The following is a 14,595-nucleotide window of genomic DNA, read 5'->3' as shown; positions in this document are numbered from 1 at the left end:
TTTCATATCTTCATCTTTATCTGTTCCGATTAATTAAAACACTGTGCTCTTATTCTGAAAGGTCGACGTCTTACCACCGGTCCGTGCAGTAGAGAGATGACGCAAAGCTGCAGTGCGTCATCAGAGCAGCAGGGGGCGCCGAAGAGGAGTCACATCTGATCCCTGCTGCATTTCTACTCAGCCTCAATCTGATGGAGCTGATGGAGCTCCTGATGGAGCAGCTGATGGAGCTCAGCCAATGGAGCTCCTGATGGAGCAGCTGATGGAGCTCCTGATGGAGCAGCTGATGGAGCAGCTGATGGAGCTCCTGATGGAGCAGCTGATGGAGCAGCTGGTTTGTGGATTCAGATCCACTTCCTGTCTCTAAATTTGTACAAAGACATTTTTTCTGCATTAAGATGAAAAAACTATTCATACCAAGACGGATACAAATTTACAAAAGTGTGGAAATAAAGAAATAATTTAAGGAACATAAATACTGGACCACAGCTTCAGACTCCTTCAGTGCCAGATCTTTTTATTAGATACTGTGGATCTCCTCACATCTGCCTGCCTGACCGGCTGCTTTCTGTCCCTGCACACTTTCAGTCATCCATCATTCCATCTCCACTTCAGCTCCATTCCCCAACACCTTCCAATAAACCTTCAGAACTCCACCTGCACTCACCTGGGTCCATCTTACAACAACAGAAACATCACCAGCAGTCCGGTGAGAAAAACACTGATTCAACATCAGATTCACTGTTTTTATTTCTCTTAAATATTCCTTCTTTACATTATAATCCATTTCTTAATTATCTCAGTTACATTAATTATGTCAGATAATTTCAAGATGTTAAACTTGATTATACGACAACTCATAACAAACACGGTGCTTTCAAAAGTAAAAGTATTCATCATGTCAGAAATCATAACACAGGTTGATCAGGCAGTGCTCAGAGGTTTTTAAGGTCACAGGTACAATCCTTAGAATCAGTACAGACTGCCTGAGGAAATATCTCAGGATGTGGAAGGTTTGTTTGAATATTTGGATGAAGCGGGTTCAATCCTCATTCTGTGAAGTTTGAAGTTTGAATGTCGAAAGAAAGAGTGAAAAGCTCAGGATCAGATCAGACAGGTCAGGGTGTTTGAAGGCCGATCATAAGTTCTGAGGATGTGGGTTCAGTCATGTGAAGACTTAAAGGTGGGGGTTAGTTCATGGTCATAAAGGAATCAGTGGTGAACCCGTGACCTTTGACCTCTCTCTGTAGCTCTGAACAACTTGTAGTATTGTTTCCATCTTCATCATCAACATCTTTATCAAAGCATCACAAATATTCCTGAGTAACTTCTGATGATTCACGATGACTCAAATTATTTAAAAGTACCAAAGTATAGTATTATAGTATTTAAACATACATCTCATGATTATATACAAATCAAAGTTGTGTGATTGGGCAGTTTACTGTCGGTGACACAAAGTCCACAGTAATGTTGTCCATGACTTGAACTAATGTTAACTGACTCTGTATCCCATCATGCTCTGTGCTCATGACACATTTTATTTCAGCTTTTCTGTCTTTGTTTTGGACATTTTGTCTTTACGGACATGTAGGAGACGCAGACAGGAAACATGGGGGTAGAGAGAGAATCTAACCAGGGACACATGGTGTGGGACAGAAAGAACATCAGCTGTGTGATCCTGGACACACTCAACTGATCTGTTCAGCAGAGACAATGTTTGTCCAACAGGAGGAGACTCTCCGTCCTACAGATCACACAGAGACACTGAAAAACCAGAACCAGGCAAATTGAACCACCAGTACCCAAACCCAAACCCAGGATAAAGAGGTTCAGTGAATGTGGTGTTGAAGGTGTGGAGGTGGATCAGTGTGTCAGAGGAGACTCTGTAGAAGGACAGAGAGCCAGCAGGACAGTCCACATACACTGCTACTCTACCAGAGGCAGAGCAGAGGGAGGGGAGGACTGTTTCTCTGTTATTGTGCCAGACAGAGTAACTACCATAAGAGCAGATCAGACTCCAGGAATGATCATTCCTTCCAAACTCATCGTATTCACTGGCTCCTTTCCTTCTGATTCTTCTGTAACTCACTGATACATCAACTCTTCCTCTCCACTCGACCTCCCAGTAACAGCGACCAGTCAGACCAGTTCTACACAGCAGCTGAAGATTCCCGTCAAATCTGTCTGGATGATCAGGATATGACTGAACCTCCTTCAAGCATGTCATCTTCCTGTTGTTGTCAGACAGTTCTATCCTATCGTTTACTGTGTTTGTGTCGACTGTGAGTTCACAGGAATCTGATGGAGAGAACAAGACAGTTATTAATCTATCATCTGTTCATTTATTGATGATGACATCAGAGATTTGAAGGAGTGATGTCACAGTTTGAAGATGGTTTGTTTTCATGAATCAAATTAAAAACACACTTACACTTCCTCAGACCTGGACTCAACCATCGGACTCCAGCAGGCTCCACCCTGAAAGGAGGAGGGGGGTCAGACCAGCACATCCTCTTTCAGCATGCAAACATGGACATTACATCACTCTCAGACACAGTTTGTTTTTTGTTCACATGGAGGGTTGGGATTGATTCACTGATTCAGCCAATCCACCATCTGATTCCTTTTGAATCCTTTATTGAATCTAATCAGGTTCACTTTCAACATTTGCAGGGAACTAAATTTAGAAAGAACCAAAGTCAAAGGCTCCGGTCCCAATAGTCTTTGTGTTCAGGAAGGTTCCTCACTGAGTGAAATGAGCCAGAGAGATGAGTGTTAGATTAAAACGTGATAATGTGATGCATAGCCATGAGATAGCGAACCTGTTTGGGAAATGTCTGCTGCGAAGAGAAGGGGAAAAAAGTAGGAAGCGAATTCACAAGGTGAGGGATAGCTTCCGCTTTCTTGACTGCGGTAGGCCATAATTAAGCAATTGAGGAGACACTAGGCAGAAGAAAGGAATAGACCAGGGAGAAAGTCCTCTTAGATTGCTGACACGGCGACGCCCAGCCCTCATCAGATCCAGCGTAGCTCAGGCGGAGAATTCGGAAAGGTAAGTAATCGCCGCTAAGTGCGCTTGCTGGCCGGCTGACCACAGCGGTGGGGATACGCGGGTTTCACCTCGAGGTCTACCTGAGAGGTGCTGCTTCTTTGCTCCGCCAACTCATGCGGTTCTATGCGTCTTTTCGCGACTTCCTCTTCTGATGAGCTCTCCGTCTCTGTAAGGCTCTACAATCGCACCTATTGCTATCCTCACCGAATCTCAGTGATCTTCCCTAGGTGGGGATGGAAGAAACCAAAAAGGAACATAACTTGTTTAATGGGAGAGAGGAAGGAGGAAAGATAGCTATAGGCTTCCAGCAATTCTGATCTTTCCTGAATGATCCTTAGCCCCTGCATGAAGTGACAGTAGTGTCACGGATAGTCTTCCCAAAAAAAATACGAATGGACTAATAGAAATGCCAGCGGCCCCCCAGTAAGTATGGTTATACTTCCCTGACTGTTCGCAAATTAATTCCATTACTAACACCCGGTCACGAGGTGCTAGGCATGCATGCTCTGGCTTTGTCTCGCCTGGACGTTAGCCGTCTTGTACTGGTTGAGGAATTGGAAGGGAAGTCGTTATAAAGGATAGAAGCAGTCTGGAGCTGAAAATGTGTAGGGACCAACAGAAAGCCCCCAATCCCACAATTCCTTGTGGCAGCAACAAGAAAGTAACCCAGCGTTCAGACAGGAGGAGGCGCTGCAGGAAAAGGTGGCTTCTGGGAGTTTGTCTGTTTGTGTTGAACGAACCTCTGTGGACCAATCAGGAGAGAGCTTTTTTTTATTTCTCTTATACAAATACAACTTTATCGAGGCCGCGCTCGCTCATCTCATTCACTGTCTGTGTCTGTCAACCAAAGCTGCCTGTCTGTCTGTCTGTCCTGTCTGTCTGTCTCCTGTGTCTGTCCCTTGGAGCCAGAGATTGAGCCACCATCCACACAGTGACCTAACATGGCTGACTGAGTGACTGATGCCATTCACCGTTGATGAGCGCACTAATGAAGGTCAGGCTCCTCTACTGAGTATATGGATGGATCCCAAGGTGGAAGAGACTGAAGAGCTCAACAGGATGAGTCCACCCCAGCACCGAGGCCATCTACACCTCCTCACCAAACAGAGCCTGGCCTTTCCATAAACCATTGCATCTCTACCTCTCACAGAGGATCAAACCAGGGCCATCAGTACTTTGAAGCGTTGGCAACCCCTCACACAGACAGTAGTCAGAAGTGGCAGACAGAGGCAGCCTCCTACTATGGGATTCATATGCTGAAGACACATACATGATCCCATGGCTCACGTAGTTCTCCCATCAAGAGGACTCACTGCACTACAAGCTCTCAGATTAGTCGGCATTCCAGCAGCAGCCATGCTTCTAATCGGAGTCATCTCCAAGCCAGTATTCTTGAGGAAAAGGAAAGGAGGGATGAGCTGGAGGAGACAACAACAGGAGGAGAAGGAGCTTCATGAACGATGGAGATGAACTGACCAAGAGGCCAGAGCTGCTCAGCACAGGCAAGCAGATGGACACAAGGAGAGAGAGAGAATGACCAAAGAGGCTGACATGAACAGATGTATCTGCATTAAAGAAAGAGAGCTGGAGTCAGCCCAGCTTGTTTCTGCTTTTATTCCACAGAATCTCTCCTCAGATAATCACCCTGATGGAGCCTCTGCTCCTCCTCCCTGATCTCTTCATGAAAAAGGAGACAACTCCTTTTACGACCTGCCTCCCTCCACCAGATTTACTCCTGCCCCCCAAACTTGATATATGTCCATTCTCATTCAGCTTTCTTAACTCAGCTTCCCCAGAGGACGACCTCGGGCCTCCCAAACCCTTCCCCTGCCTCACCAAGACAGCAAAGCTTAGCCCCTGTTCAGGCTACCTCTGTAGCTACCGCTCAAGCTGCAGCGTTGTCCATTCCCCATGTGTCTGCCCAGGCCGTACCCTCTTCCCCTGTCCAAGCCCCTCATTATACTGCATCCATGTCTGCCTTTAAAAAGCAACATGTGTTTCCTGGTGGTTTGTGGCTCCAGTTAGAGCCGTGATATCCAGAACAACAGTCTCATACAGACCAGCTGAGTTCTCTGAACTACAAAGAGATGAACATGGACCATGACCAGCCTCTGTTTGAACACACAGAGTGGCATCACACTTTTTGGGATATGTTCTTTAAGTCAGTGTTCAGAAATGACGTTGCCTCATCCGGCGTAGTGGAAACCTGGAGCGGCCCTTGTGTTTGATGTGTTTGATGTGGAGCTTCACTGGAAAGAGGAGACTATGCTCCACCTTCAGCTCCTGCAATCTGCTCAACACCTCGCTGAACTTGCTGCACCACATCTGGTGTAGTCCGGGAAAATAATAATAATATTCAACTCCAACCAGTCGCAGTATGAGCGCCTTCTCACGATAACGTCGGGGGTAAGAGTCCCGATAATGTGATCAGAGAAGTTTCCGAGGCAGGTGAAATCAAATGTGACAGTGTGTTCAGTTCTGACGTTGATAATGAGTCAGATTGTTCACCGGCTCGTCCACGTTTATATATCCTGCATGAAACAACACGGTCAGAACGCACAGGGAGAAGTATCTAAGATGGAGCTTTTTGTAGTCCATCTTCTGGACTTTGTAGTTTTCACACAGACCACGTCAACAACATCCACGTCACATAATTACGTAGCCTAGTGAAAGTGCAGTCAGACTCTCTGAGCACTGTTCTTATCTTTTCCTAAGTCTTATGAATGATCCTTCACATCTTTCCTTGACCTCATGACGTTTTCCATGGAGGTCGAGGAAAAATGTTTAGGAAAGGACAGAGGAATCTTTTTTTTGACTATTGGACCGCAGACAAAGATTGAGTGGAGATCTGTCACCAGCTTTGACACAGAAAATGTTTCCAGCTCTTCCTCCTCTATCACACTGATTGTCTGTGGCTGCAGCAGGCCTCTTCATACCTGAGAGTGTCCAGTCTCCAGTGTGGATCCTCCAGTCCAGCAGACAGCAGCTTCACTCCTGAGTCTCCTGGATGATTGTAGCTCAGGTCCAGCTCTCTCAGATGGGAGGGGTTGGAGCTCAGAGCTGAGGCCAGAGAAGTACAGCCTTCCTCTGTGATCAGACAGCCTGACAGCCTGAAAACACACAAAACAACACACATGGAAGATCATCTGAGGGTCCTGCTGCGTCAGTCAAATAAAGAAGAAACTGTCTACTGTCTTTAAATGCTCATCAGCTGAATGGGTTCATGGATCCTGACCTGAGACTTTCCAGTGTACAGTGTGGACTCTCCAGTCCAGCAGACAGCAGCTTCACTCCTGAATCCTGCAGGTCGTTGTTACTCAGGTCCAGATCTTTCAGACTAGAGGACTGGGAGCTGAGAACTGAGGACAGAGCTTCACAGCTTCTCTCTGAGAGGTTACAGTCACTCAGTCTGGAGAAACAACAGAAAGGAAAGGTTTATTTTTTCTCCAGTTGAAAGATATCAGAGTATTTATTGATGAATAAATCACACTTACAGAGCTTTCTTGGAGGCTTTGATCACTGGCAGCAGCCTCAGAAGAGCCTCCTCTGAAGCAGAGAATTTCTTCAGGTCAAACACGTCCAGATCTTTGTCTGATGACAGTAAGATGAAGACCAGAGCTGACCACTGAGCAGGAGAGAGTTTCTCTGTGGAGAGACTTCCTGAACTCAGGGACTGTTGGATCTGCTCCACTAGAGAACGATCATTCAGTTCATTCAGACAGTGGAACAGGTTGATGCTTCTCTCTGCAGAGGGAGTCTCTTCAATCTTCTTCTTGATGTACTCGACTGTTTCCTGATTGGTTTTTGAGTCACTTCCTGTCTGTGTCAGCAGACCTCGTAGGAGAGTCTGATTGGTCTGCAGTGAAAGTCCCAGGAGGAAGCGGAGGAACAAGTCCAGGTGTCCATTTGGACTCTGTAAGGACTTGTCCACAGCACTCTGGTAGAGATGTGTTAGTTCAGGTTTGTCTCTGAAGACTTTAGACCACCTGGATGTTGGTTGTTCTTCTGACAGCAGATTGACTCCAGAGTTGATGAAGGTCAGATGGACATGAAGAGCAGCCAGAAACTCCTGAACACTCAGATGGACGAAGCAGAACACCTTGTCCTGGTACAGTCCTCTCTCCTCTTTAAAGATCTGTGTGAACACTCCTGAGTACACTGAGGCTGCTCTGATATCGATGCCACACTCTGTCAGGTCTGATTCATAGAAGATCAGGTTTCCTTTCTGCAGCTGCTCAAAAGCCAGTTTTCCCAGAGACTCAATCATCTTCCTGCTCTCTGGACTCCAGTGTGGATCTGTCTCAGCTCCTCCATCATACTTGATGTTCTTCACTTTGCACTGAACCACCAGGAAGTGGATGTACATCTCAGTCAGGGTCTTGGGCAGCTCTCCTCCCTCTCTGGTCTTCAACAGATCCTCCAGAACTGTAGCAGAGATCCAGCAGAAGACTGGGATGTGGCACATGATGTGGAGGCTTCGTGATGTCTTGATGTGGGAGATGATTCTGCTGGCCTGCTCCTCATCTCTGAATCTCTTCTTGAAGTACTCGTCCTTCTGTGGGTCAGTGAACCCTCTGACCTCTGTCACCATGTCAACACAGTCAGGAGGGATCTGATTGGCTGCTGCAGGTCTTGTGGTTATCCAGAGGCGAGCAGAGGGAAGCAGTTTCCCCCTGATGAGGTTTGTCAGCAGCACATCCACTGAGGTGGACTCTGTAACATCAGTCAGGATCTCAGTGTTGTGGAAGTCCAGAGGAAGTCGACACTCATCCAGACCGTCAAAGATGAACACAACCTGGAAGTCTTGAAACCTGCAGATTCCTGCTTCTTTGGTTTCAGTGAAGAAGTGATGAACAAGTTCCACCAAGCTGAACTGTTTCTCTTTCAGCACATTCAGCTCTCTGAAAGTGAATGGAAACATGAACTGTATGTCCTGGTTGGCTTTGTCTTCAGCCCAGTCCAGAGTGAACTTCTGTGTTAAGACTGTTTTCCCAATGCCAGCCACTCCCTTTGTCATCACTGTTCTGATTGGTTCATCTCTTCCAGGTGAGGCTTTAAAGATGTCTTCTTGTCTGATTGTTGTTTCTGGTCTGTCTGGTTTCCTGGATGCTGTTTCAATCTGTCTGACCTCATGTTCATCATTGACCTCTGCAGTCCCTCCCTCTGTGATGTAGAGCTCTGTGTAGATCTGGTTCAGAAGGGTTGGGTTTCCTGTTTTAGCAATCCCCTCAAACACACACTGGAACTTCTTCTTCAGGTTAGATTTAAGTTCACGCTGACAAACTCCAGAATAACTTCCTGAATGAAGACACAACAAATAAGATCATTCAGTGATTCATGAAGAAAATATGACAATGTAATTCCCCTAAAGAATCCATGTAAACATATTTGTGTCCATCTGTTGAGACATCAGTAAACGTCTCATTCATCCATCATGTTAAATCTTTAGAGAAATCCTCTTACTGCTCTGCAGACAGTCAGCCAGCTCCTCCTGCTTCATTCTCCTCAGGAAGTGTAGTGTGATCTTCAGAAATGACTCTCTGCTGCTCCTCCTCTGCTCTTCATCCTCACCGTCCAACACCTCCTCATCCTCCCTCTGACTCTCTAAGCATTGTGGGTCATCTGAACTCAGACCCTTCTGGATCCTCTTCAGCTCGTTCTTCACAAAAGTGACAATGTTCTCCTCCAACAGCTGGAACAGAATATTATATGAATGACACAATCAAAGTCAAATCATGGAACCAAACATCAGATCCATGTTGGACAGACTGACAGTCCACTGGTCTAAAGAGTGCAGCATGGAGATGATTGTGAACAGAATAGATGTAAAAGTAGTTGTTGTCCATGTACAGACCATAAATATGGAGTCCAGGTGTGTTTGATGCTGCTGGGCAGACTGACCACTGGGAACCTCTGAGCTCTCCTGGTCCACTCTGTGGAGGAATCATGAAGAATGAGCTCACATTATGTCTGTCCACACAGAGACAAACACAAGGTAAAGGTCCTTTGAGTTCAAGTGTTGATTCCAACATTGAATCAGATGCTTTCCCCTGACATTAAAGTGTTGGTCGTACTGCTGATCCCACTGGGAATCAACAGTCCAGTTTGCATTTCTGTGCAGCTTCCACTTTACTGTTGTTGAAGAAATCATCATAATCGATCATCAAGTTCAGATGTTTGCTGTGGTGGTGTGTGTTTATTAAAAAGCATGCCGGTACACTGGTGATCTGACAGTGACAGAATGTATCTGAGCCAGTAAGTTGACTTTTTTTTTTTAACATTCTTTTTATTGAACATTTACCAAATTATTATTAACAGTCCAGTACAGTGCGTACAGATTATATGAGATATGTGGCAAATCCAGAATACATCCACCACAATGATCTCACATGTCCTTGTTAGGTAGTTACACTATAGTCTGATATCAAAGACTTCCACAGATGTATTGAAGAAGATTAATCTCCTACCCATTTGTTCATAACAGCCTTTCGGCCCAACATAAGTCTTGCATTTTGGGCAGTTTGGAGAGGCCCCTGCTGTATATTTACTACACATATATGGAGATATATAAACATTTTGTAAAATATTATATTGCATTTCTCTGAATCTGTTACATATGGATATTTTCGGAGGTAAAAGAAAAAATTCCTCCCATGTTTCACTGTCTATCGTTGTTTCCAGCTGAGTCTGTTTTCAGACATTGCAATCTGAAATAAAATTTGGAAACAAAGTGATCTTGTTTAAGACTATCTGAAAGAGTCTTTTCTAATGAGTTAAAGTCATCTGGAAGATTGAGCATCCATTTTAATATACACACAGTGTCTGACCTGGAGGTATTTGTCAAATTCTTTTGTTTGTAGTTTGTATGTAGCCTGTGATGATTTCGAATGTTTTAATTTTCCCTTATCCCAAAGGTCATGAATATGGTAAATTCCTGCTTCATACCAGTTCTGAAAGTTAGGTCCAGTGCCCCCCCCTGGTTAACCCAGGGTTATCAGTCAATGTTGTTAAACAACTCAATTTATGTTTAGTCCCAAATAATTTCCGTAAAGAATTCCAAGTACTACAAACATTAGTAATTAAAAAATTGTCTTTCGTTATAATTGGTAATTCGCTCCTGCGCTTATCAAGTAAGTTGACAGTACAGTACGGTTTGGAGAAAGTTGCTTCAATTTCAAACCATGGTGGCTTCGGTTTAGCAGTTGCCCATATTGAGATAATTCTGGTTTGCACTGAGGTTGTATAGTTTGTAATGTTGGGGAGGCCCCATCCTCCTTGTTCTTCTGGTAATTGTAAAATATCTAATTTAATTTTAGGCTTTCTGCCAGCCCATATAAAGTCAGAGAGAGCTGTATTTATAACTTTAATGTTGTTTCTCTTCAAAGATATGAAGAGCTGGTTCCCAGCAAAAAGGGTTTAAAAAGTCAGGTTCATACTCATATGAAAAACCGAGAGGCATGATTTCAGATTTTGTAAAATTAACCTTGTATCCAGAAATTTGACCGAACTCTTTCACACAATTGATTAGCGCAGGTATCGAGTTTTGTGGGTCTGTTAATGTCAGGAGGATATCATCCACGTACAGCAGAATTTTGTGTTATGTAGTTCCCATCACCGTTCCTTTGATATTGGAGGTTTGCCGGACAGCAATTGCTAATGGCTCTATAGCTAAAGAAAACAACAGAGGTGATAGTGGTGACCCTTGAGCTGTGCCTCTGTTAAGTTAGTCCACACATTTGTTACTTCTAGGCTGGACTATTGTAACTCTTTGTTATCAGGCTGCTCTAATAAGTCTCTGAGGACTTTGCAGTTAATTCAGAATGCTGCTGCACGTGTTCTGACAGGAACCAAGATCAGAGATCACATCTCTCCCATTCTGGCTTCCTTGCATTGGCTCCCTGTTAAATCTAGAATAGAATTTAAATTCTTCTCCTTACTTACAAAGCTCTTCATGGTCAGGCACCATCATATCTAAAAGAGCTCATAATACCTTACTACCCCTCTAGAACACTGCGCTCTCAGGATGCTGGGTTCCTTGTGGTTCCTATAGTTTCCAAAAGTAGATTGGGAGCCAGAGCTTTCAGCTATCAGGCTCCTCTTCTGTGGAACAAACTACCATTCTGGGTTCAGGAGGCAGACACGGTCAACACCTTTAAGAGTAGACTGAAGACTTTCCTCTTTGATAGAGCCTATAGTTAGTGCTGGCTCAGGTCATCCCTTAGTTATGCTGCCATAGGATTAGACTGCAGGGGGACTCCCCCCCCCACCCAGGGTTATGCCTAGCCAGGCACGGTATTGGTTGAAGATGCAGTCACATCTCCCTTACCGAAAACCCTCTCTCTCTCTCTCTCTCTCTCTCTCTCTCTCTCTCTCTCTCTCCATCTCTCCATCTGTGGACATGTCTCATTAATGCATGTTACTAACCAAACTTCCCCGGAGTTTCTGTGCTCTGTCGTCCAGCAGGTTCTCGTGGATCGTGGCTGCTGCTGTGATCCTGCATGACGCCCACTACATATATTATTACTGTCATTATTACTACCATATCTATTACTGTAATCATTTTTATCATTCATTATAATTCATTGTCATTTTATCAGTCATTGTACAATATGTTTGTGTTGATTTGTCCTGTACACGTGACATCCATTGCACGTCTGTCCGTCCTGGGAGAGGGATCCCTCCTCTGTGGCTCTTCCTGAGGTTTCTTCCACATTTTTTCCCTGTTAAAGGGTTTTTGTGGGCAAGTTTTTCCTCACTGGAACCGAGGGTCTAAGGACAGAGGGTGTCACTCCCTGTACAGATTGTAAAGCCTCAGAGGAAAATGGACTTTGTGACTTTGGGCTGTACAAATAAAATTGATTTGATTTGATTTTGATTTAAGTTGAAACTTTAGAGTTTGGAGTTTGATGAAAGTTAAGATAGTGAATAATGTTAATTAAACGTCTTGTGTTGTTTGATGAAGTACGTCCTCCTATAAACCCTGTTTGGTCTGCATTAACTATATCAGTCACCACTCTTTCTAGTCACTATTTTTGAAAGTATTTTTACATCCAATCCAAGTAGGCTAATGGGGCGAGACGGAGGGAGATTGCTTTATCAATTTCTGTTATTGTAACAGGTCCTTGCTGTAGTTTAGCTAGTTCATCTGTTAGCTGAGGTATCTGTAAGTCAAGTATCATTGTCTAGTTCTGAGGTATACAGCGTTTCATAAAATTTTTGAAAACATTCATTAATCTTTTTATAATTTGTTTGACAGATTTGACCCTCAACAGATATTGCAGAAATAAAAGCTTTTTGGGGAGAGTTTCTTGCAAGACGGGCTAAGAACTTATTTGGTTTATTTCAAAATTCAAATATTTAAACAGAATATCAGACTCGGCCTTCTTTTTTTTGGGTTAGCTAGCGGTTCACTAGCCGCCAACTTGTTGTTTTTTTCCCGAGTATCTCTGTTTTTAGGCATAGTGAAAAAGTTGTCCAGCGACATGTCCAACATCTCTGTAGGTTTAGCAATAATTTTTACCACAATTTTAGCAACTGGTAAACTGAGAAAAATTGTTTTAATTAAATCCAGTGAGGAGACCAACAGCGGTGCATCTATCCTCCTCGGTGCATCACATGACCCCCCCAGTGAGATGACTTCTATACAGAAAGACAACCGTGATCAAAGAATATGTAAAAAGGTAGTGTAGGGTAGATAAAATGCAGGGGGGCATTTGCATTAAGACCTGAAGTCAAGGAAACAAAAAGGACAATGGACTATGGTTCTGCTTTGGGTCTTCAACGTTTACATTGACTATTACAGAGATACCTGGTGGGTGTGATGATGTGGGAGGAATGACTTGTCCAATATGAGCCCGAGTGGTGCTTTGTTATTGGACTCCTATCATTGTCATGGAAAGTCCAGAGCAAACACTGTGGTATAGGGTGATTCATTAGTGGATTTGTTACCCGAGGACCTTGAACAACGATTGGATTGATGAATGGCTTAATGTTTGTACATTCAGATTTGTGACTGCATGTCTTGAAGAAAGAAGTTAAGCTGAATCACCACCTGGTGGTGGAGCAGACAGCTGGACAGAGCTAGTAAACCCAAATATATAGAGAGGGTTAACTGGGAACATCTGGAATCCAAGCGGGCCATGCTCAAAGCCTCCATTCAGGTCAGAAGGTGGTTGGTGTCTGTCATGGAGACAACCTGAGAATCCACATGTGTTATTAAGGAGGCCATCGAGTTGAAGAAACTGTTGAGCTTGGATGGTCTTCTGAAGCAGCTTTGCTTTGGTGATGACTGAAGCAAAAACATGGATGTGAGAGGAATTCAGGAAGGCCACATAGAGTTTTGGTGGCTTCAGGTAATCCTCAACATCAGTTTCTTAGAAAGTGATGCTATGAGAGGTGAAGTATGGGTAAACTGTAGGTTGTGGCTGGGTAAGTCTGTGGGTTTTACAGAAGTAATCAGGTACCCTGTGTAGAAGAAAATGTCTGAACTGATATAATCATGTGTTTTGTACTGAGCAGCTCCTGCGGTCAGTGTGTGAACACATTGTTTAGTTTGTCTCATCACTTTTCAGTCCTCACCTTTGATCAACAGACTGACATCCATCTTTGAAGGATATAGGAAGAACCATAGACCAGTCACTCTTCATGGACACTGAAGAGTGACTGGGTTCTAGTCCAGGTCCATGTCCAGCAGGGTCTGGTCTCTGATGGATCCTGACAGGAAAACAATTGAAGTTCATGTTTAGTAAAAATCTTCTTCCAGAAAATACTTGAAAATAAAAACACAGCTGGGTTCAGGTCCAGGTCCAGGTCCAGCAGAGTCTGGTCTCAGAGTGTGTTGTGGGCTTCAACAGAACACACACAGAGCTTTGAGTGTGAATAATGATGGTGGAGTGATGTGAGTGCTGAGCTGTGACATGGAGAAGAGTCGTGGACAGTTCCTCATCTCACCTCTGAGCTTTGGTCTGGCTGTCATGTTCCCCACACAGAGAGCTTTTAGAGGGAGGGACTCCCTCCTCTCTGTCCTCACTCTGATTCATGCTGCTCAACTCACATCAGCTCACACACACTTTGATCTGGAGAGGAAACACAAATCATTCATGTGCACATGGACTCAGATCATCCTGTCATCATTTGTCCTGTACTAGAATCAGCTGCTCCTCCACTGATAGGCTCTTTTTTCATATCAGTGTCAGCTGAATGCAGTCAAACAGCAGTGTGAGACAGAGGAAGCTGTCATCACCTCTTCTACTATCAGTCCCCTAGATGGCGTCATGAAGCTGCAGATGGACCGTTTCCATTCACACTCATAACATAAAGACAACAACTTGTTTGAAACAGTGGGACTTTGAACGCCTCAGGTCTAAAGGAAATGTAGGACACAAACATGAAGAAGCTGCTGACTGCAGGGACTGATGTAGAGACACATCTCAGCCTCCTCCACAGCTTCATTACAAGTCACTACAACAGGAAGTAAACAGCACCTCCACCACTGCATTTCATTTTGAAAGGCTTCACAGGAAATGTTAGTATGCTGGTGT

General features: G+C 44.2%; 1 protein-coding gene across 1 annotated transcript; it reads right to left on the bottom strand.

The window, feature by feature from the left end:
* Positions 1–732: 732 nt before the first annotated feature.
* On the bottom strand, positions 733–14,186 carry LOC109143007 (NLR family CARD domain-containing protein 3). The gene is given in 9 exon segments (XM_027284377.1): positions 733–2,301; positions 2,435–2,481; positions 5,992–6,274; positions 6,277–6,464; positions 6,550–8,353; positions 8,519–8,747; positions 8,910–8,988; positions 13,634–13,768; positions 14,006–14,186. Coding segments are annotated over 9 exon segments (3,408 nt in total). The 5' UTR covers positions 14,095–14,186; the 3' UTR covers positions 733–1,747.
* Between the last annotated feature and the right edge of the window lie 409 nt (positions 14,187–14,595).

The sequence above is a fragment of the Larimichthys crocea genome, chromosome XI (genome assembly GCF_000972845.2).
Source record: "Larimichthys crocea isolate SSNF chromosome XI, L_crocea_2.0, whole genome shotgun sequence".
NCBI lineage: Eukaryota > Metazoa > Chordata > Actinopteri > Sciaenidae > Larimichthys > Larimichthys crocea.
The sequence above is the reverse complement of the archived record's forward strand: the minus strand, read 5'-3'. Positions and strand labels throughout refer to the sequence as shown.